Genomic DNA, 23,279 nt, shown 5'->3' on the forward strand with positions numbered 1-23,279 from the left:
ACGAATCCGTCTACAATTTTGAATTATTAAATCATTTTAATATTCAAAGCGAATAAAATCATGAAAAGATTGAATTTATGTAGGTATTATCCAGCCACCACAAACTGAAAGATTTTCGACAAAAGCTGTCTAAGGCACTCACAAGGGTCAACTGGTAAGGGGTTAGGTATGTATATAAATTTTTTTCCGACTTAATTGCATTATAATTGTAATTTAAAAATATCTCTCGGAGTTTAATTGACTAATTCGAAAATATTGAATAACACACTTACAGGATACACGTTGATTGTGGCGAATGGAGGTTATAGCGCGAGTTCGGCTGAGATGATGATTTGGAATGATGATGATGAGGGTCGTCCGCGAGGGGCGCGCTTAGGTTGAAGCCTCCGCGTCTCTCTGATCAGCTGCTCCGGCCTGGTCTGCCTCGGGCTCCTGGTCCCTCTTGCCCAGACCGAAATTGAACTTGTTCAAATCACGTCGTCTCCTGCCCAATCCGAATTCATACCACTGCTTGTAGCCGACAGATTGGGGCAGGCGTTTGGACGAGTCGGACTTTTTGCCCAGTCCAAACTCGTAAGCGGCTTTCTTGCCCAGTCCAAACTCGTAAGCGGATCTCTTGCCCAGTCCGAACTCGTAAGCGGCCCGTTTGCCCAAACCAAATTCATAAGCTGCCCGTTTGCCCAAACCGAACTCATAAGCGGCTCTCTTACCCAAACCGAACTCGTAAGCCTTCTTGCCCAAGCCAAACTCGTAAGGAGATCGTTTGCCCAGTCCGAATTCATAAGGAGATCGCTTTCCAAGTCCGAATTCGTAAGGAGACCGCTTTCCGAGTCCAAATTCGTACGGAGATCTTTTTCCGAGTCCGAATTCGTACGGAGATCTCTTCCCAAGACCGAATTCGTATCCTCTAGCTAATCTTTTATTTTCTTCGACAGAGTCTGGAGACATTCTTTTGCCTAGTCCGAAGCTGTAGGGTCGGGCTCTCTTAGGATCCACATCTGAAAAGTTGTACAAAGTATTTGATTGTATTATCTAAATATAATATGTAAGTCAATCATACACAAGTGTCATTAATGCAATATTATGTACATAATATTAAAACAGTGTGTAAATTGGTGCATAAATTAAGTTGACAGAAAGTGGGACGTAGATTTTGACGTGTGCGTAGGAGGGGTGGTTTCGTTGGTGATAGTAATTAGACCCTGTCGGTTTAAAAAAATGTAATATAATAATATAAAAGTGGGCACATTTTTTTTTTAGATAAGCACTGGAAACGTAATTATGAAAATTAATTATGGATATAATATAACTAAAATAATATAATTAGTGCTCGTCATAACTTCGGTGAAACACTATCTCTTTCTCTTTATCATTTTCTTCCCCTTATTTTCCCATTTTCTATTTTCCCCTCTTTAAGGTGTTACACGTAGATGGAATAACCGACTTTTACTTCACATTTGAAGGAAAATAACAAAAAATTTCATTGTATGTAACAAACTAGTTTAGTGTATAGAGTCTACATATTATATACATATAGCGTATACTATATATACCTACATACATATGTATGTATATGTAGTCGTTAGATTTTATTTATATACATATGTATATGTAGTCGTGGGTTTGTCTTTCACTAATAAAATATAATTAACAATAAATATTATATGAATTTAAAACGATTTTATATAAAAATATACTTTTGCAACTTTTTGTGTAGACTAGAAAGTATAAAAATGTATTTTTTTTTTGTATTAATTTTATATAAGACGTGTATCTGTTTCATTCCAAGTGATCACTTCGGTTCGTTAATGAATATACTAGTTCGTTCATATTTAGCTAACAGTCAAAATCTTTCTTCAATTATATAGACTCACCGGGTGTTACATGAAACTTTTTGCTGTCAAAACCTTTGAGATGTTAAAATGCCAAGTATTTAAAAGGTAAATCCTGTGGAAATCACATTACAACGTTGCTATAATTCCCGTTTCGGCTAATTAAAAAAATATTGCAACCCAGGGTAAGCATTCATATATTGAGGATGGGACAAACGATAGAGAATTCTTATATTGTAGTTTGTCGATGAACAAACTAGTTCGTTTGTCAATTCGTTCTGTTGTGCACACTATAAATGGCTAGATTGGTTCGTGTATGAACAAACTAGTATATTGACTTTTACGCTTTTCTATGGTGATTTGTGTGCATCTAATTTTTCTAAACATTTACGTTTTATACGCAATCGTCATTTTCTATTGGAATTTAAAATTTGAAAATCAACAGAATTTCATATGAATTTATTTAATTATATATGCATGTACATATGTACATATATGTTTAAAAAAGGAATCGTGATTTGTTTTCTCCTCCTGTGGCTCGCACAAATATGTATGTTGGCAACGTTTCCAATATCTAGAGCGATATATCTGCTCAACCGGGTTGTTGGTGAAATTGACCTGTTTAATGTAATTCAACTGTGCTGAACTGGTTGAGTGGTTGTGGAGCAACGCCCGTGGTTGATTTTATCAATCATAAATGTCAATGATTTTTCTATCAAAATATAAAAGGTGGTTATTATTATGATGTTATGATTGTGTGACTAGCCACAGTGACGCGTTAGAGTACTCTGTTAAAAATTAAAAATAAATATGCACATACGTATATGTATGTATGTATGTATGCAATCACGTTTAGATGCAACGTGACCTACGAATATGTATACACAATACATAAGTTTAAGCTAGTATAATTTTCAGTCACAAAAGGCAGCGAACAAAAGTGGATTTTGAATACGAACCCAGGGGACGAATTTAATTAATTATGTACCTACGTACTTGAAACGTGCACCAACAGGTGTCCGTCAAAATAACAATAATCCGATAGGGAGAAGAATGAGAAGGACCTCGTGGGAAAGGGGACTTTTGTCTCTGCCGACTTTTTTGCATAAATACGCGTAACGCGTCCAAACGGCGTGCGCCATAATCCGATTTGGGTATGAATTTAATTAGGGGTCGGCGTTTTTATTTCGCGCACGAATAACGTCCTCCTCTGAATTGTAATTAGCCTCATCACCTCACCACCCCCCTCCCAGGACTACATCCCCCCTTTTATCGTTTACTCGGCCGGTTATTCGGCATTTTGCCGCAGGTGGTCGGGATCATTCCCAAATCTGCGGTCCTCAAAGGCGATAATGGGATTGGCCGTACAAAAGTAATCCGAAGAAGGAGATATCGAGATGTTTACACTTTTCAATTAATTAAACGACTCTAATGCGAGTGGACGGCGCTTTGAAGTTTGCCACTAAGGACGTTGATGTTCTCCGAATAAATTTACGGGTGTATAGAAAAAAAATGTTTCGTTATGTAAGGATTAAAAATTTCAATATAAATGTGGATTAAATTATTAATTAAAGCTTTGATTTCGGTGTGTACGCTTAGAATATATATTTTTTTCTATTCATATTTTTTGTATCATTAACCATATGTAGCATAGCTCAATGGGTCGGTTATTGATTGGGAGGTTCTGACCTTAATCGAAAAAAAATGATCTGTAATATATTAAAGCCCGTTTTAAAGGTCAAGGAATTCAACCCTTAAATCCCTCAACATGAGGCCATTCCTCTCCTCCCCAAGGAATACAGTCTGAGAGACTGTTTCGTCGGAGAACGAGACGGTAAAAAGTAATATGACAATAAAAGACACATGTATATGTATACAGGCGGTATAGCTCGGTGGTTCGTTAATTCCTACCATCGATAAGTACTGGGTTCGAGCAATGGTTTAACCTCGGATGAAAATAATTTCTACCGAGCATTTCTGCAGTGCTGCTATTCAGACTTGGATATTTGTAACTCCAAGTCATTCGATTACTACCAGAGATTGCCAATTTATCTAATTTTATTGTTGAAACGGTTTCTCACCAAATTAGAAATCACCACTATTTGAACATAATTTCAAATTTATAATCTATTAATTTATGTACAATTTTAAAACCAGAGGTGTCACTTTGTGTAACTTGTAATGTTTCCATGGTAAAATATAAATTAAATATGAATTTGAGCGGTGCGATCCGTTCTACCGACTTGAAATTTCTCGAGACTCATTTTCTTGACTTTTTATCTACTTGAACAGGAGTTTGTATATTGTATACAAAAATGTTTTTTGTATACATGTATGAAATATCTTTAATATGCGAGCATTAATATATTTAATATGTGATATCTTTAATATGCGAGCATTAATATATTTAATATGTGATATCTTTAATATGATCATTCACGATTTTTTAACTATTAACACAAATTATTTTTTAAAATATTTAAAAATTAATTCTTACTATATTATTTTTCATAGTTAATGTTTATCTCGTACAATAAGTGTGTATACAAACTCGACGACGAAATATACCGAAAAAGTCGTGAGAATTTGAGAAATTTCAAAGTAAATTTGTCTACCTATTTAGAAATAAAAATATTAACCCAAAACAATGGTTGCCATTTTTCATTCTGTCTTCTTCAAAAGTAAAGGCGACACCTCTGCCAAAGAAAAACCTTTGTCAATTTTACAACATGGAAAATATTATAGTAAATATGCTCATTATGGTGCTGCAACTATGTATATAGTACTTCGTAATTTTGTTTTATAAGAAACGTGAAAATATTATGAAGCCTTATATTGTGATTGAATCGAATTTAATGCAGTTTTCCCTATAACATTGGGAAATTTCATTGACAGGGTTTTAGTTGCGTATGTAATTGTGGTATGATTTTAGGAATGTGAGTAGAAAATGAAAAAGTTAATGATAATGATAAAAAAATGAAGGCGAAAGAGATTTTATGTGCGCTTTCATACATACATATTTACATATGTACTACGTTACATATATGCATAATGCAAACGGTTATAGCACCTAACATGTTTAAATTTGCTTAAATGTTCTATAAAGGTGCTAGAATATTCGATATTTAATTACGAATTCATATATGAGATAAAAAATATATTAAAGAAACTATGTATATTAAATTCTAGTGGTTAAATTCTTTGAAAAAATAATAATCAAAAATATTTTTGGTTCATCGAATGCGTCTTTAAATACATTTTAATGAAAACAATATTGTAGAAAGAAGATATTAGTATAATACATATTATACGAGTATATTACAGTTTCAGTATCAAAACCATCATTAAAAATGCGCTCAAATTAATGATACCAACGTATGAGCTTCTCGTTTGTTCAGAAGCGGTGTTCTTTGACGTGGGAGAAATATTTCAGACAGTATTAAATTTTGTAAAACGCGATACATACTGGTTTTATCAATTTTAAAACATCTTTAAAGGTAAAAAACCCTTTGACATTTCCACATTTAATGAATCAAAAATCGTATACATTTCTTCGCGCAACGAATGAAAGCCGAGTAAAATGATATCGCATTCTTTTAATTCTCTTCGATTTTTGCAAATAATTTCCCTAGCTTTTTCCATATAATGAAATCCAATCGTGGGGAAAGCTTTTGCGTTACAGGTCGGCATAAAGTGAACGTTCTGCGCGAAATGGCGCGAAAACTCGGAAAATTTAGGTAACCATTTCTACACGTTCGACCGACCCGAAACTTTACAGCGGCCGGTTTTAATTATGCATACGAATTCGGAATATTGCCAAATGCCACGTTTCGAATTTGGAAATTGTATTCGATATGCAATTTTAATTTTTCACTTCTTCGAACGCGACCTTTGAGCGTAATTATTCGAAGGCATATCGCGGGATTTATTCCATGGCTTATACAGAATTTATATTACAATTCAATGAATTCAAAGACAGAAAAAAAGAAAAGAGAAAGGTTTTGCACCGCAGTAAAATTGTTACAATATGATTTTTTTTAAATTAGAATTGGTATAAAGTTGCTGTCGTTTATTGCATAAAACGTTTACTCCACGCTTTAATAATCATACATTAAGGCAAGGAAACTAAAACATATTATATCTTAAAACATCTCCACATCCACCTATGTATAACGAAATAATGAAAGGTGACATTTTTACGGTGTCATATATTTTTAAATGACTTTTAATGGACTTCCTTTTAGTGGTTTTCCTTTTACGTCTCTTCCCCGAGGTAATTAAGTGGGAGTGAAAATTCGGACAAGTGTGTCCCTGTCAAATCATCTTGATGGATATTTCTATATTCAATCGACGACACATTTTTTGACGAATTTCCATAGCTCGCGTATGACTCACGCGACATATCAATTTCCGCTAATGGACTTCCTTCAGATTTTCGACGAGAGTAAATAAATACATGGAACGAAAAAATCTCCGTTCTCTGTTCGCGGAATCCGCAAATTTCCAGACGTGCGCGTATCAAATTCTCGCTCCGATTACGACGCCGCCTGTATATTTCAAATTATTTCAACCCAAGGCTCCTCAAAATGTCAAGGCTTTTGGTCAAATTTGCGGTTAGAATTACAGAACGCCTTAAATGACTATACATTATATATTGAGACAGTTTGATTCAAGCAATGAACTGTTAACAGATCGGCATACTAAATCGGATAATTTTTTTTCTGGGATTTTATCTTATTGACAATATATCAAAATAGATTGTTGTTGAATCTTTATAGTACTTTTGTCTTTTAAGGTATATTAAAATTGCGAATAAAATTGTACATATTAAAATTGCGAAAGTATCTTGACCATTGATTATTGTATTTATGAATCATCTAATCTCAACCTAGTTTTCTTACGCTTATGAATTTTTATGATGATTGATAGACTTCTAAGATGCTAAATTTTCAACCTCCTTCTGTATGGCACAGAAACATGGATCTTGACAGATGCCATGAGTAAAAGGCCTTTAGCCGTTCGAGTGCTGACGTCTTTTCTGTTGAAAGATCGACACGCTGAAAATTTTGCTAACATTTCCATCTAGAATTATTTAGAAATTCAATAGGAAACAGGTGTAAAAATTGTAGCTAATCCAAAAAAACCCTAGATAACAACCACCGAGGATTTTGAGTTTTTTAAAGGTGTATTTTAGACTCTCTAATATATCTTGCAACAATATAAAATAAACAAAAGAAGTCTATTAATGAATGTATTTTTCCAAAACTAGTTCCATCTTCTTCATTGTTGTTAAAATGCAATGCTCACAATTTAAATGATAAGTCACAATCTAAAATACTCAGCGGTTAGGGATTTCCATCGAGAAATTCTGCTATGTTTATAAATTTAGAAATTCTGGTGTAAAACAGTCTTTATAAACATTGACATGGATTACATGGCACATGTTCAATGTATTTTTTTTTCAATGCTACCTCGAAAAGCTTGGCGGGTAGTATTCGTGTTTATTTTTTACATACTCAAAATACAACGCCTATCGGCATATTTCAGGTTGATGGACTTGTTGGAAAAACGCCGATCGGCGTTGGTCAGCATTCAAAGGGTGAAAATGTGGATATACAGAAGGATTTCGAGATTCTCATGGATGGTGCATGTCAAGGAGCTGGCTCTGATGGGAAAACATGTCGAAGTGCTCAACAATGTGAAAAGGGGAATATTAGAGTATCTTGGACATGTGATGTGGAACCAGAAATAAGATATCATGCGCTTAGTAATCCAGGAAAAGATCGTAGTCCAGACAGAGTACGGATGGGAGTTCTGGTTTCCAACGTTCTAGGAGGATGGACACATCAAGAAGAAGATAGGTTTTAAGAAACATCCATCTACGTGGCATCTTCAGAGTAAGGTCAAAAAAGTTAGAGAGCCGTTTCGGGTACATCATATTGTGATCAACGTACGACACAACACTAATGTGGTAGGCCCAAATTAACATGGATAGAGGTTGCCAATAAAAACTTGAAAGATGTACAAATACTACTTGAGATGATCCTGGTGATGTCATATAAGTATTTAGGATAAAGGTTAAGAAATACAAAAAAGGATAAGTTTTGGAATGACATTTGGAGCTTTTCAGTTTTCTGGGAAATGCTTTCGATTCTTGAAAGGACATCAACGCGTTTACCCGTCTTGGGCCAAATTACAAACAATAATGGCAAGTTTAATATGTAAACAAAAGCTGGGAATGAAAACTTGTATGATGTTGAAACTCTCTCGAATGTTTAGAAAATGTATATCTTACCATACACGTCCTGATCGTCGTTGGACCAATCCTGATCATCTTGCTCGACTCGGTCCGACCAGAGTCCATCGTCGTCTCTGACATCTTCAGCGTCATCTTCCTCGGCTGGATGCGGTCTCTTGCCAAGTCCGAACTCGTATGCGGGACTCCTTTTTCCGAGGCCGAAGTTGTATACCGGAAGTCGCTTGTACTCCGACACGTACGTATATCCGCGTTTCCGGCCTAGTCCAAAGTCGTACGACGGTGCCCTCTTATCCATTTCATGTACTTCTGAATCAATTTCGCCATCGGTCTTATCGGGGACGACTTCACCAATATCTGGCCTCGTCTCCTGAGAGCAAAGCACTTGTGCGCCTAGCACCAACACCAACACACACAACGTCAACGATGGCATTCTGAAACAAAAAAAAAATCATTCAATTTCAATTAATTTTTGTTAGTTAAGCCCTTTTTAACGTAACGCAACCTATACATTTATTTTATATATATACCAGGTAGGCCTTACAGGTAACTCCCATGCGCCTTCTTGGCCAATTACAAACATTGCAGCATTTTTTTTTAATTATACAAGTCGCTGAATTACGAGACACTGAAAAACTCGCAAATTAACGAGACATCTATGAATTGTAAATACATTTTATTGTACATTAATCAATCTCAAATAGTGGTGACATAGTAGGTAGGAAGGATATTTAGACAATTTTACCGGGAACCGTTTCAACAATGAAATCAGAGAAAATTGGCAAACTCTGATAGGAAACGATCGACCTGGAGTCACAAATATTCAGGTCTGACCCAGCAGCACTGCAGATATACTCGGAAAAATTCTTTTCAATCGAGGTCAGCTCATGGGATCGAACTCGGTGCCTCTCGACGCTAAGCAGAAGCTTAACGACCGAGCTATGCTGCTGGCTAAATTATCACTGAGAATAGTATATATACATACATACATATGTAAGGAATACGAACGTGGTGAATTTTGTGAAAGTTAATAGTGGTTTAAATAAATCAATGGTTAATATTTTTAATCTGTATTATTAAGTACGGGTTGCTTTTATTTTTTTATTTTCTCATAGGCTCAATCTTTATCTACATAATATATGTATATGTATGTAACTTTATTGACGATTTTATATAAGTTGTAAATATAAATAATTTCACAATGGATAAATTTTAACCTCGATTGACCTTCTTGTCTTTTAAAAGGTGTAATTTTCTCGTTTCGTCCTTGATTTTATTTGCTTTTAACTTTAGAAAGAAAGGACGATTTAAAGCGTTCCAATTCTTTTCTATTCTATTAATTACTTTCGAGTTTACTACGGCAATAAAGGTTTAACCATCAACTTTTATATGTGTTTAAAGAATGATTCAATCAAATGAACCATTTAGTTCTGAAATTACGTTTCTGTCCTAAATGTGATTTAGAGTACATTATGTATGTGTTGTATTTTCATTATTACTTTTATATGTAACGAATATGGGATATTTAATGACTTCCCATTAAAATTGAGGTTGTAACTTCGTCGTTGCGTTTTACAAAAATTGCGAGATTATAATCCCGTATCGATATTAAGGTTAATGTACATATTAAAGTATACATGGCTGGAAAAGTTTGTTTACATCGTTATTTATTACGGTGAATTTGTAATAACTGATACCTGATTCTGTTTACAGGTAAACAAAATGACCAATTTTAAATTTATTTATTTCGTATTCAATTTTCCGTGACAAAGACGAACTTTGCACTTAATAATTTAATTTGAAATAGTTTTGCTACCGAAACATCTGACGGCGATACAATATTTTATATTTGTATTGTATAATATTATATTTTTTTCTCAATTTGTGTAAAATGAATTTGCACACTTTTGAAGACAAAAAAATGAAGGCATTTATTTGTTCCGAAATAACATCCGCCAGTTGGTGCTGACAGACAATGCCAACGGCACTTTCGTTTAAAAGGGTTATCGTTAACGTCAAAATGCAACTGACAGCGATTTCATTGTTTTCGAACACGACTTTTGATGATTTCTTTAGAGAGTGTCAGAATAATTACTTGACCATGACATTGAAAATGTTTGCTTTTTATATATTTATTTCTACTGTATAAATACGTATACGTATACATATGTAGGTATATTCATTAGAATATTTTCTTTATATATAATAATATGAAAAAAAGAAAAACTGAATATTTTGAAGTTTTTTTATTATTTAAAAGTATTGTATCCTATGGTATATTGATATGCCGTGTGAATACCTAAGCCACGTTGAATATAAGTTATTATTTATTATTACCTAAAGTTTGTATACCTTCAGAAATCTTTTTATGTAGTTTATATATTACACTGTTCGACACGAAAAATGGTTCAGAGACGAGATATGACTTTTCTTATAGATCTATGCCCAGTAAACACGAATCTAATAAAAAGTGTTGATTGGCTCGAGATTCGGAGATATATGTATGTGTGATATACTGGGCATAGATATATAAGAAAAGTTATATCTCGTCTCTGAACCAAAAAAAAAGTCGTGAATCATTTTTCGCTTTTAATTTCATATATAAATAGGTTGTTGACATTTAATTTAAGCGTATTGGATATATATATATATATATATATATATATATATATATATATTTCAGAACTTCATGTGTTTTGATTTAGAATAAATAGCGTGGGACAAAGCGTAGGAAGAATTATTTTAGGTGCTAGAATACTTTGATATATATATATATATAATTTTTAATAATATCGATTTTTTTTAAGTCTACATATATTATATTATCGTTGTAGGGAAGATTCTCGAAGTTCAAAAAGTTTATCTTGCAAAATCTGAGAAAAGAGATAATTTTACATTCAAATTCGTCTATTGTATTACTGAGTATAAAATAATAAAGGTTAGAAATAAGAGAGGAGCAAGAAAGCGCGTTCGTAATGAAGCAAGGGATGGGATGGTGTCTCGCGTTTCATGATTGCGCATTAGCCGAGCGCAGTGCATAATTTCCTAGCGGGCTGTCTCTTTGTGCACAATTGCGATGCACACAATGCACTCACACTCTGGCAACCTGTGTGTAAAATTTACGCAAAACTATATAATTAATTTATATATTCTGAGCGAGTAATATTTACTAATGTAAGGAATAAACTGCATGACAGGAAGTTTTGTGTATTATGCATGGCCACGACCACGACATTTCCGAAATTATTTAAATTTTTCCATTGAGTTAATTTTCGACTATCTCTGAAGTACTTATACAGGATGCCAGTTTTATTTTGTTCTTTCTTCCAATAGTTTTTTTTTTAATGAATATGTACCCACATATATATGTATATGTTTACATACATGTCTTTCCTCAATTTGACAAATAGACAAAGATAGAAACACTGCCTGAGATCTGCGTACATCGGATATTGGTGAGTCATGTTCAATTAGTAATTCAATATTCATATACATTATTATGTACAAAATAAATACAAAATGTGATTGGAGGCTGGAATTTTTAACGACTCCGACCATACAGCCTAAGCATTCAGAATTTTATAAAACACGTAATAAAAATTTAGCTCAAAACTCAATGATAAATCTGTTAAAAAAATTATTCAAATATTCCCAAGTAGAAGTCAAATTTCCAATAGGAGATATATGTACATATATATAAGTATATACATACATATTTATTTTATTTTATTTCATAGAACATGAACAATCGCCTTTATAGAGTGCACTTAAACAGATACAATACAATCAATATAAATATATAAGCATTTTATGCAATGCGAATTCATACAAACATCCACAGTGACATCTATGGAGAAATTTTTGCAGCATTTCAAGAAGCTGAATAACTTGGGATTATCAAGAGAGATAGAAACGAAAATGAAAGGAACCGTATCAATGAAAATCAGAAAAATTGGCAAACTCTGATAAGAAACGATTGAACTGGGGTTACAAACCAACGGCTGGCCAGCAGTGGGACTCTAACCCGTGATCACTCTGCTCGAAAGCATAATATGCTAACCACTGTATTAGCTTGTAATATTTATTATATATTGATAAAAAAGCAAATGTTACTTTATAGTTTCGGAATTTCACGTACATTTGTGATTGTATGAAATTTTATCCATTAAAATAAAATAAATAATTTTAGAATTGGTGTGGTCGTTGACGATAATTATTCATAGTTTAAGTAAAAAAGCCTATTTTTATATCGAGTCTCAAAAACAAATCAACATATTCCTTAGATTGCAATAAAAAAGCTTTCCATGGGCTCATCAATAAATTATGCAAATCTTGAACTTTTTCAATGAAAACTTTTCATGTTTAATATCATCCTTGAATTTTGAAACTTTGATGAAATTGAACGTATTGAAATTTTTATTGAAACACTTTCTCTTTCTTTGGCATAAAATCGTAATCATATCATACAGATTTTTTATTTATTTTCGGCATTAGATTAAATCGTGAAGTCAATAATTGATCGTTTTGTTAAATTAATAAAGTATCTTTAGACAAATTGAAAGTATTCTCAAGGAACATCCCTCTTTGTATACAAGAATGTCTTTGAATCTGGAAACGTATTCGGCTTTGTAAACATCTCTGATTCAATAATAATATTTCGCAAATTAATTTCCGCAAAGTTTAACGCTTATTTACTTATTAAATTGTAAATCGAGGATTTTCGAAATAATTTCTAGCCTAAGCGTATTTTTTTGTGTGTCCGAAAGATTCAAATGTAATTTTACGGATGAATTTAAAGTTAATCTTGTTAGCGATTATACCCGTATATACAATATATACGTATGTACATACATGCGTATATTTATGAAATAAAGGGCAAACGTTGAACGGTGCGGTTTCATAAATACCTGAAATTATCATTCAAAGGGCAAGCGGATGTGGTTCAGCAGCGATTCAAAATTAATGAAGAAACGGCCAAATTCAAAACAATCCGACACTTGGGGGCAACCATTAAACCTTTGTTGATGTTATTGTGATAATGCAAGTTGTCGATTAATTAAAAATTCATAGTCATTTTATGGAAATTATTCAACACTAAATTTAATTATTCGTTCGTGTCCAGAATATGCAGACAGGCAAAATGCAAATTTCAAATACTAAAATATAATAACGGTCATTTTTAGACATGCCCGAGTACACTATATTGTTTTCGCAAGTATCTTAGAATTGTCACACATGTTGATTTTGAATGATATTAAAATTATATTAATCTAATACTCCTTCACGTATGTATTTATTCATATTTTATCAATTTTTATTTTTATTTCATTACAGCTAAACCCATTTTATATTACAGTCATTAAAAATACCCTACCCACCTACAGAGTTTGTAGGTGGGTAGTATTTTTATAATAATCAACAAATTCGAAATGCTAGGAATTTGAATTCGCGAGACGGAGATAGGTTGCCAATTTGGTGGAACTGTTTCAACAATGAATATCAATGGAGCTGTTTCAACAATGAATCAGATAAATTGGCAAACTCTGGCAGGAAACGATCAAGCTGGAGTCACATACATATATCCAAGATCTGGCCAGCGGTATCGGAACAGGGAATTAACGTATGACCTCTCAGTTGAAAGCATCATACGCCAACCATTGAGCAATCTGCTTGGTTTTATACTCTTTTTGGCATAATCTGAAATCAATGTGCTAAATACATTCCGAGATTCGCTTAACAGGTAAAAATATTGAATACATAATTAGATTATATTATTGATTGAAATATTTTTCCAAAATAAATCTAAATATTGTAATTAAATAAGCCGCAATATTAAGAAGATGTGAAATTTAAATTTGCATATATGACCGTTATATTTGAAAGTGGCATAAGCCCATTTTTTCTTTATTTTGAGAAATATCTCGCAAAAGTAAAAATATTGGTGGGTTGTAATATGTTTATTCAACTTTACCCCTAAAAATAATTTATAATACACCCATATATACTAACTTGAAAAAACTGCATGCCATATATAATATTCCGTTTGTTACAGACATTACTAACAAACTAACCAGTAGATTCTATGACAGAATCACTAATAACCATACTAACACACTTGTGAAGAGTCTCGGTGATTACAACAAAATGTCTATACCCTTCAGGTATAACACACAGATTACCTAAACACAATCTACTTTAGGTAATCGACTTTAGAGAGTCTTTAATTAATGTCATGTATTAGATGTATTATGAGCATTTATAAGAATTGTGAATAGGTTTTTGAGCTCTTTTTTCAATTATGGTGTACATTAACATTTGAATAATATAATACTATGATGACTAACCAAATTAAATTAAATTGTAAAATAGAAAATGATCAGTAGATCAGTAGCTATTAAAATAGATATAAGATGTATTGCGAACATAATTTCGTAATAATAAAAAGCATTTAAAAATCAAAATCAAATTCCAATTTTCAGAGATTCTGGACATATCGAATTTAAAGAAGTAATAGCAATTTGTGGATTAAGTAAACAGAAATAGTGTTTTTGGAACTGAAAATTGGACTTCAGCTACTTTCAAATGTAACGGCTCATACATAAATAATTTAATAAAAAAAAAACAATTGAATTCATTTTGCCTTAGATTTAAATTTGAACTTCATTTTGCCTTAGATTTAAATTTGAACTTCATTTTGCCTTAGATTTAAATTTGAACTTCATTTTGCCTTAGATTTAAATTTGAACTTCATTTTATTTTCAAAGAATGTATATTATATAGCCCATCTTTATCTGTAATTGAGAGCAATGATTTGATTAGTGCTAATTCATATTTCGAAATTTAAATTATAATATACAATATATGTATGTAACAAGAGTATTTCTGGGAAAAAATCATACTCGCAAACTTACTAGGGACAATCAAAATACCATTTGAAACTACAAATCCCAGATGCAATTTAAAAAGTTGGGTCTCAAGTACCCACCGTCGTACCCTCGTATAGTAATTACATCCAGTGATATATGATCGAAACTGTATTTTCTTTGCCTTTGAACTACACCCTTGCTACGTCACTTGAGTGTCTCGTAATACGCATTTTCAAAAGCCTTTATAGTACATAACATATATGTACATATACAAATTGAGAGAGATATCCAGAAATTTAAATCGTGTTTATTTATTTAGTATAGCTAGTAGTTAAGGTAAACCAGACTCAAAATGAATGAATATTTTTGGTTGGCCACAGCCGCTGAAATTGTTTCAAAAACAAGCTTAAATAGGTTTACGTGTTTAAGCTTTAAAAAGAACAAAGTATCCTTTGGTCACAGAACTCTTTGCGGGAATTTCAAACCTTTGATGTCGCATTAAACGTCTGCCCCGTGTAATTAAATGTCTGATGATGGAGACGTTTAATTTACGAGCATTACGGCGCGGCGAAATACTCCGATTCAATTTAAATTTGCAATGAAAAATTCGTCGTAAATGTGTAATTTGATTAATCGATTAATTGCAATTAATATATAATATAATATAAAAATTTTAAACTTTTTATTTTTTGTTATATTTACCTAAAATTAAAAATTGAATAAAGTAAATTTTACCAAATCAGAACTGAGTTGATGGATCTTATATTGAATCGAAACCGTTTGTTGATCTTGAGAGAGTAGTTTTAAATAACGTATCACTAATACCGAGTTGAGACGATACGAGTAAACCCAGACTGAGTCGCTCAGATGTTACTCGTAACGTGGCAACTTCCATCCAACAAAACATATATTTGCACATTGGAAAAATTAATATCACTGGAATGAATTTATTATCACTTTAAAATCATTAAATCACACAAAGTCGTCAGTATTTTTTAAAACCATGTTTGTATTTATTCTACTAAAATATTTTTTGTGATACATATGTACTTATACCGTGCTTGTTTTTTATTTGTGACAAAAGTAACTTCTTATTTGTCTATATTTTTGTCTTTTTTGTATTTTTTGTAATATTTTTATTATATGTTAATGTGTATCAAGTGAATAGTATCTCATTTTTAGTGTTAAGTAGCCAAATTAAAGTTCAGTGTACTTAGTGAATACTATCTAAAATAAAGTTCAATTATAAATTCCCCATTATAACACAATATGTATATTGAAAGTGAACTTGAGTTAAATGTGCTCACATTTATTGTGTAAAGCCGAGGAAGAAGTTCAATACTGAAAAGTTTAACTTTAGAAACATGAAACTTTGAGTAACCAATGTTTTCTATGATTAAATGCAACTAGCTTAAGAGCATGTGCGAAATGTTTCGTCAAAATAATTTTCACTTTAACCTTAATTTCAAAATTTATTTGCCTTAAAAAATATATAAAATGAGGAAATAAAGCAATTTGCATATTGTTTACGAAAAGAGCCTTCAGATATTCGTATGTATGTATGTAAGCAGACTTTAAGTCTCGTCAACACATTATAATCAATAAAGTTTTTTATATGAATCCTTCCAGTACATACTACTTGTACATCAGTTGAAAAGAATTTACATGAATGTCAGCAAATGGACGACAAATCCAGATAAGTCTCGAGCTTTTTTGGTCACTCCAGTACGAATTGGTAACGAATGCTATGACGAGGGACGACCTGTTACGCCTGTCAGGTCTCGCAGTCTCTAGGGACCTCCATGGCTCTTCATCTTTGGACCATACAATGAAGAATAGGAAGGAGAGGGAGTGGGGGAAATTGGGGTGAGATTTTCCAGTGTGGAAATTGTGTTGAATTTGTCCAATTTCCAAGGCTCGTATTTCTAGCAGGTCGTCAACGACAAGTGACACTCGACCGATCCGTCATCACAGAATTGAATATGTTCATATTTCAAATAAGCGAAGTAATGCGACACAAAATGTATATAGATAGGTGGCTTGGAAGTTGTTTGAGTGATGTTTGCGAAGGGTTAAACCTTGAAATCAAAATTGAGCAACGATTTTCATATTATTTTCATATGGTTCAAGGTAATTTCGTCGTCAACACAATTATGGATGGATTCGTTTCAGAATACTTTATGATACTCGTATATGAATTAGTGTCGTTTCAGATATCACGAAATAATCATTTTCTAGGCTTATAGTTCGAGATTTTATATAAAATACAAATTATAACGGAAAAATGTGATATCCCAGGGATAAATTGCAAGGTTATTTTTTTAATATTCTAAAGGTATTTATTTACGTGCTGAATCCGATCAAATGCTTTACTGTAGTCAGTGTACATATATGACATCTACTTGAGCACCCTTGTCCATTAACTCAGTTAGTTCGTCATTCAATAAAATGATATTTGAGACCGTTGAGCGGTTCTTGAGGAAACCGTGTTGAAACAAACTAAAACGCTGTTTGAGGGCTGGGAAGAGCTAACTGTAAATAATTTTTTCAAACACTTTAGAAACTATACATAATTTAGAAATTGGGCGGTAATTAGTAAATATGGGGGTAATAAAGGCACATATATAACCTTTTTATTTTAAAATATGATGCTGGTCCGTGAGAATTACTGAAAAATATATGCTGGTCCGCCAACTGAAATAGTTTGAGTAGCACTGTTCAATTCTGATGAAGCTTTGTATATATGAATGTTATTATAAAAGTTTGTATGTAATTCTTAAATATTTAAACAAAAATAATGTCAATTATCAAAAACCTTCAATGTCCAAATTATAAGATTTTTTATTTCAATATAGAAAATTTATGTAATCTTTAATAGGTAGTAAGTTTATATTTTTAAATGATTTTATTTGCCATTTTATTGAAATAACTTAATAATGTATTAATTTCAGCCTAACTATTATAGGTATTATATTATAGAAACTTATAAATAAAATAAGCTTCTATGTATGTATGTAGATTCCCTTGGAAAGCTTTTAGGTAAATTTTGGAATGACCTTTCTGTTTATAATACGCCATTACTTTGAATCTCAATTTGTTTCCGTTTTTTACCAAATTGTAAAACTGTGTATGTAGTTTTATTCTTTTAATTTACTTTATGAATTTTAAAAAGAAATTTCAAAATTATATTTGAGTTTTTTTTAAATAATTTTCTTGCCCCGTTTCAATATGAAGGAATGATTGAAACCATGAAACATATGTACATATGTACAACGCACGTAAAAAAAGGGGACTAAGCCTCCTTGTTATGTGGTACGAAGCCTCAAAAAAGCCGCCCAAAAGGAAGTACTAATCATTTACCATATTGTTGTGTTGTTGTTCAGTTTAAAAATCACACAATGTATAAAATTAATTGATCTCACGTTAACACGAGAATTTTGAATAATGGTTCTTTTCCCATTGTGAACACAATACAATGAAAAATTGAATTTAAGCGCTTTAGTAAATTTTTAAAATAGATACGATACACAATACGTTCAAAATGATTTAATGGAGGAAGATTTTCCACTGTCATGGAACAAGTTAATCAATTAGAGTCACACTCAAGTGAAATTGTCAGTTGTCCAGTTCCGTCAGTTACTATTATCTAATTAATGCACCGAATGTAATTGCATTGCACTGCGTTACAACATGTACATATACGTTTATTTCTGTGTCTAGAAGTATTTTCACTTAAAGTTCAAACGTTCACTTAACTCTTAAGCGCATAATCTCATTACCGCCGCCAAGCCAGTTTAACCCTTTAACCCGCAGTTTAAATATTTATTTATTTACGTTTCGTATATTGCGCATGCACGCAGTGTAACCTGGAAAGTACCCAAATACTCTGTTTATAATAATGACATTGGAGAATGTCGCCGAACAAGTGCTAACTGAATTTTTGATCCGATACAATATTGGAAAAGTGTCTTTACACGGTCCAGGTATGTAAGTCTCCGGGGAAAATCAAACTTTCCCTTTCAAAACAAACTACCAAAGTTCCGAACTGTATACGTGAAATTTGCGCTTATATTTGCGAATGAAAGGAATTTTTATTTATTTTTTTAGCAAGCAAGAAATGAGAATTTTATTGATTTTTATTTGGAAACAGCTCTCCATGGAAACCACCAAACAATTTTGCGAATTATCTTCGTTCGTCAAAAGAATGTGTAAGTACATGTTTTTGTATTTGACTACGAGATATAATAGATTCAAGATTGGACTTCATGGAAAGCGGATTAGCTGGGATAATTCGAGTCTTTATATACGTAAGTAAACAAATTCAGACGATCATACGATGAAGCTACGAAGATAATGTACATAAATATATACATATACATATTTTTATATATATTTATATATATATATATATATATATATATATATATATATATATATATATATATATATATATATATTTATATCTGAATATGCAGGTAAATTTAATGGGTTTCAATATACATATGTATATAAATAAGTTCCAATGATATATATAAATGTACATATATGTAGATGTATCTTAACGTAGTAACCTGCCTTGAATAGTGTTAAAGATTTCCATTTTCCTTACAAGAATGACACTTGCGATGATTATTTTTCGTAATGGCGGTATTGTTTCACACAGAACGAAAAGCAGTTGGAAGAATTCACCTGGCGCCTTATTGTCACTGATGATGAGGGTCGGACAGGTGCGATAAACGGAAATATTCCATATCTGGTCTTAATTCCCTTCGGCCATTGTTTTTCCGACGGTCGGCCGTCCCGATGACGGATTTCCGTGAAAATATCGCCGCCATATTGTTCCCAAATGCCGGAACAACTCGACTAAATTAAAACAACACGGTATATACATATGTTCACAATAAACTTCCGAGATTTAAATTGAAAGCTATCGTCGTATCAACACAAAAACAACAACATTAAAAGCACGTAGTTTTACAAGGACATCTGCCTCAGCTGTATAGTAATTGAGTTATGGACGCAATGATGTCAGTTTTTTATGCGCATAAAAAATTTCAGTACTGAGTGGATTTCAGATAGCGTTTGGAACATGACGGCTATATTAAATATTATATAAAAAATATTATATTAAATTTTTAAGATTGTCAGCGCTTCTCTTATCACCTACTGTAAGCAGAAATAAACAGTGCCGTGGAAATAATAATAAAAGTTGAACAGGATATCCCTTTACTACTTAACCGAAACTCGTGTTCCAAACTGTCGTGAAAGGGCTATTTTTGTTGGGCCAATTGACAAAAGTTCAAATTTATTTATAGTGTCGCTCGTATTATTCGACCGACCCACGCTATTTGTGTATTTAATGTCATTAAAACTTATAAACTTTGACCTTGGATGTTTACCTGTAAACTGTGAGCTTATTATTAGTGCAAATTTGTAATTTAATATACTATACAATAAACCAGTTACATTTGTGCTAAGATTTTTTAACGAATTGTCTCGAAATTCTTGCAAAATAAAATAAAATGCAAAAATTATAAAAATACACCCGAAAGCAACTAATTTAAATTTTATTACATTACCAGCTTTTTTAACCGGCTTCGCTCAGTATTTGTTATATAAACAGCTTAAACACGGCGAATCTAATAGTAAATATTCATTTGTCTTTTTATTAAATTTATTTTAATTGAAAAAAATATACATATATCGAATCGTCATCATAGAAACTTTAATTTGTTTTCGATGTTACCAACCAACATTATGACTCTCTTGGCGTATCATTCATAGTACCAACTATGTGACGCGCTCATTCAATCTCGTCATTCATTATTGTCTAACTTTTGCTCCATGTGCTCTATTTCCTGTCTCTCCTCGTTATACCAAGCATACAACATTTCATGCTTAGTTGAGTGCTTTACTATTAAAAAAATACTATTATCTAATATATAATTTCGAATGAGACTTAGTATGTATGCATGTTTGTTTGGGTCGTAGATTCCTTGACGTTTAATGTAATAAAAAAACAAATTAAATAAATTTAAATAAAATAAAACTGTTCAAATGAATTTAATAAAATGTTTTTATTATATTGGCCACGTTTAAGCGGTTTATATTACAAATACCGAGGGAAGCCGGGTAAAAACACTAGTCTAATATATAATTTCGAAAGAGACTTTGTATGTATGTATGTTTGTTTGATTCGTAAAATCCGTGATGTTCAATTTTTTAAAAAACAAATGCATATTCAAATAAATTTAAATAAAACATAACTTTTCAAATAAATTTAATAAAATGTTTACTATTAGATTGGCCATGTTTAAGCGGTTTATATTACAAATACCGAGCGAAGCCGGGTAAAAACACTAGTATAACTATAATTTAAATGTATTTTTTTTATATATTTGGAGCGTACTTCACTTATTTATCGTCCTCCATGTTATGCTCCTAGTTATATATGTATATATTAATGTCTGACCGTAAAAGTAGAAAATATATGTTAAACTAAATAAATGAATTAAAAGGGCGCTACAAAAATTTTAATTAATAATGACCATCATAGTCAAAAAGAAAAATTAACGTTCCATCATAGACATTTTGTTTGTGTAATGCATATGTACATACGAGTACGTGATGTTTGTGATGTGTCGGGAATTGCCATTTATAATGGAAAATAATCAATGTTGAAACTCGCCATTGGAAAATTTTCTTCGAAATAAAGCACCGGTGAGTTTCTTTCATCGTTTCATGGCTTTTAATTAATGTAGTATAGGTATAAAATATCTGATATAATAGGCACAGTGGGCCCCTATTGTGTTCAAAGGTCAACGTTAATCGTTCATTGTCGATTCAATCTGCAGACGATCCCGCCTTTGGAGTCGACAATCTTCTTTTGATTATTCAACGCTCGTAATTCGCAGACGTCGTCAACCTTTTATCGATATTTTTTCATCGGACTCAAATGGAGCGAGTTATAAACGAAGAACGTGCTAAACGGATCGAGATAGGAAATATGGAAAGACTTTTTGTGCAAAAATATACTGATGCTTTTTAAATACATTAATGTTTTTAATAAATTTGAAACCAATCTGAAAGTTGCATTTTGAGCATACATATGTGAAACTCAAATAGAATGTATCCTCCATATTTTTAACGTTTGTAATTTGGATCTACATTATCATATTTGTATACAATAATTTGGTGGAAGCATTTTTGATTTTCAATTAAATCGGCAGGATAATTAAAATCCATTTAACTAAGGCAACAATTTAAATGGTCAGTTTTTTTCAATAATTGTTCAGTAACTTTAACGAAAATTTTGTGAAAATACATACATAGTTTACTACATTCAGGTCTCTTTTTATATGGATCTTTTTTATTTGGTATTAAAGTTATGTGGTATATATTTAATGAAAATTCCCAAAAAATAACAGTGGGGAGGAAGGTAAGCCCAACCAGCCTTGTTTTGTGAAAACTCAAGCCGCGGCTAGTATAATAAAATGCGGCTCAAACCAGGCGAGATTGGGCGTTCCTGAACGATATTCCCCCTCTTTTCCAATCGCTAATGACCAGCATATTGGATCGCATCTCTAGTTTTTCTTAAAAATTATGGCTCACATCCCTCTTTTAATTTTTCCTTTTTAAAGTATTTTTTATGCGGTATTCCGTGGAACGCATCTATCGCATAAAAAGAGACTTAAGTTTATATGTATCAAAAATGAATGGTCAGTATGCCATATTGTTTTAAGTATATTTTGATAAACAGATAATAGTCAAGCAAAGCAGTCAGTTAGCGATAATATTACTTACTGATCATCTATGTATGTATTTACTGGCCAAATTAAACGAAGCTAATGACCAAATAAATACAGGTCATAAACCAATATTTTACTCATGGACTAGTCACTAGACCCGGGGTTCCCAACCCCGCGCCCGCGGGTGCCATGGCGCCCAATCGACCGTTTTGTATGTGCCCGCCACTATTCGACCGCGACAGAATTTAATAAAATCAATATACAGATCTCGACTCACTGATGAGCATCTTTATGATATACTATCTAAATATCCTTAGAAACAATAACTGCCACTCCCACGGCCCGCCGCCCTACCGATATTTTTAGAATGCGCTCTAGGGTACCAAAAGGTTGGGAACCCCGGCACTAGACGATAGCTATCAAATAAAAACTGATGACAATATCTGTTAAAATAATTTTAATATCCCAAATTAAAAATGAATAGAATTGAATTATATGAAAACTATCGGGTTTAGACACCTTCAAGCATATTTGAAAATTACCAAAAAGTGATTAATAAAATAGCATCAAAGATCAG

General features: G+C 32.3%; 1 protein-coding gene across 2 annotated transcripts in view; it reads right to left on the reverse strand.

The window, feature by feature from the left end:
• AstA (allatostatin A) overlaps positions 1-23,279 on the reverse strand; it is a 42,760-nt gene continuing 19,481 nt past the window's right edge. For both annotated transcript variants that reach the window (XM_077430725.1, XM_077430724.1), the window contains exons 2-3: positions 8,128-8,522; positions 1-998 (exon numbers count right to left, since the gene is read on the reverse strand). In XM_077430725.1, coding sequence (XP_077286851.1) covers positions 373-998; positions 8,128-8,521 — 1,020 coding nt within the window. In that variant the 5' untranslated portion in view covers position 8,522 and the 3' untranslated portion in view covers positions 1-372. The remainder of the gene's footprint in view (positions 999-8,127; positions 8,523-23,279) is intronic.

Source organism: Arctopsyche grandis, chromosome 5 (genome assembly GCF_051622035.1).
Source record: "Arctopsyche grandis isolate Sample6627 chromosome 5, ASM5162203v2, whole genome shotgun sequence".
NCBI classification, from domain to species: Eukaryota; Metazoa; Arthropoda; class Insecta; order Trichoptera; family Hydropsychidae; genus Arctopsyche; species Arctopsyche grandis.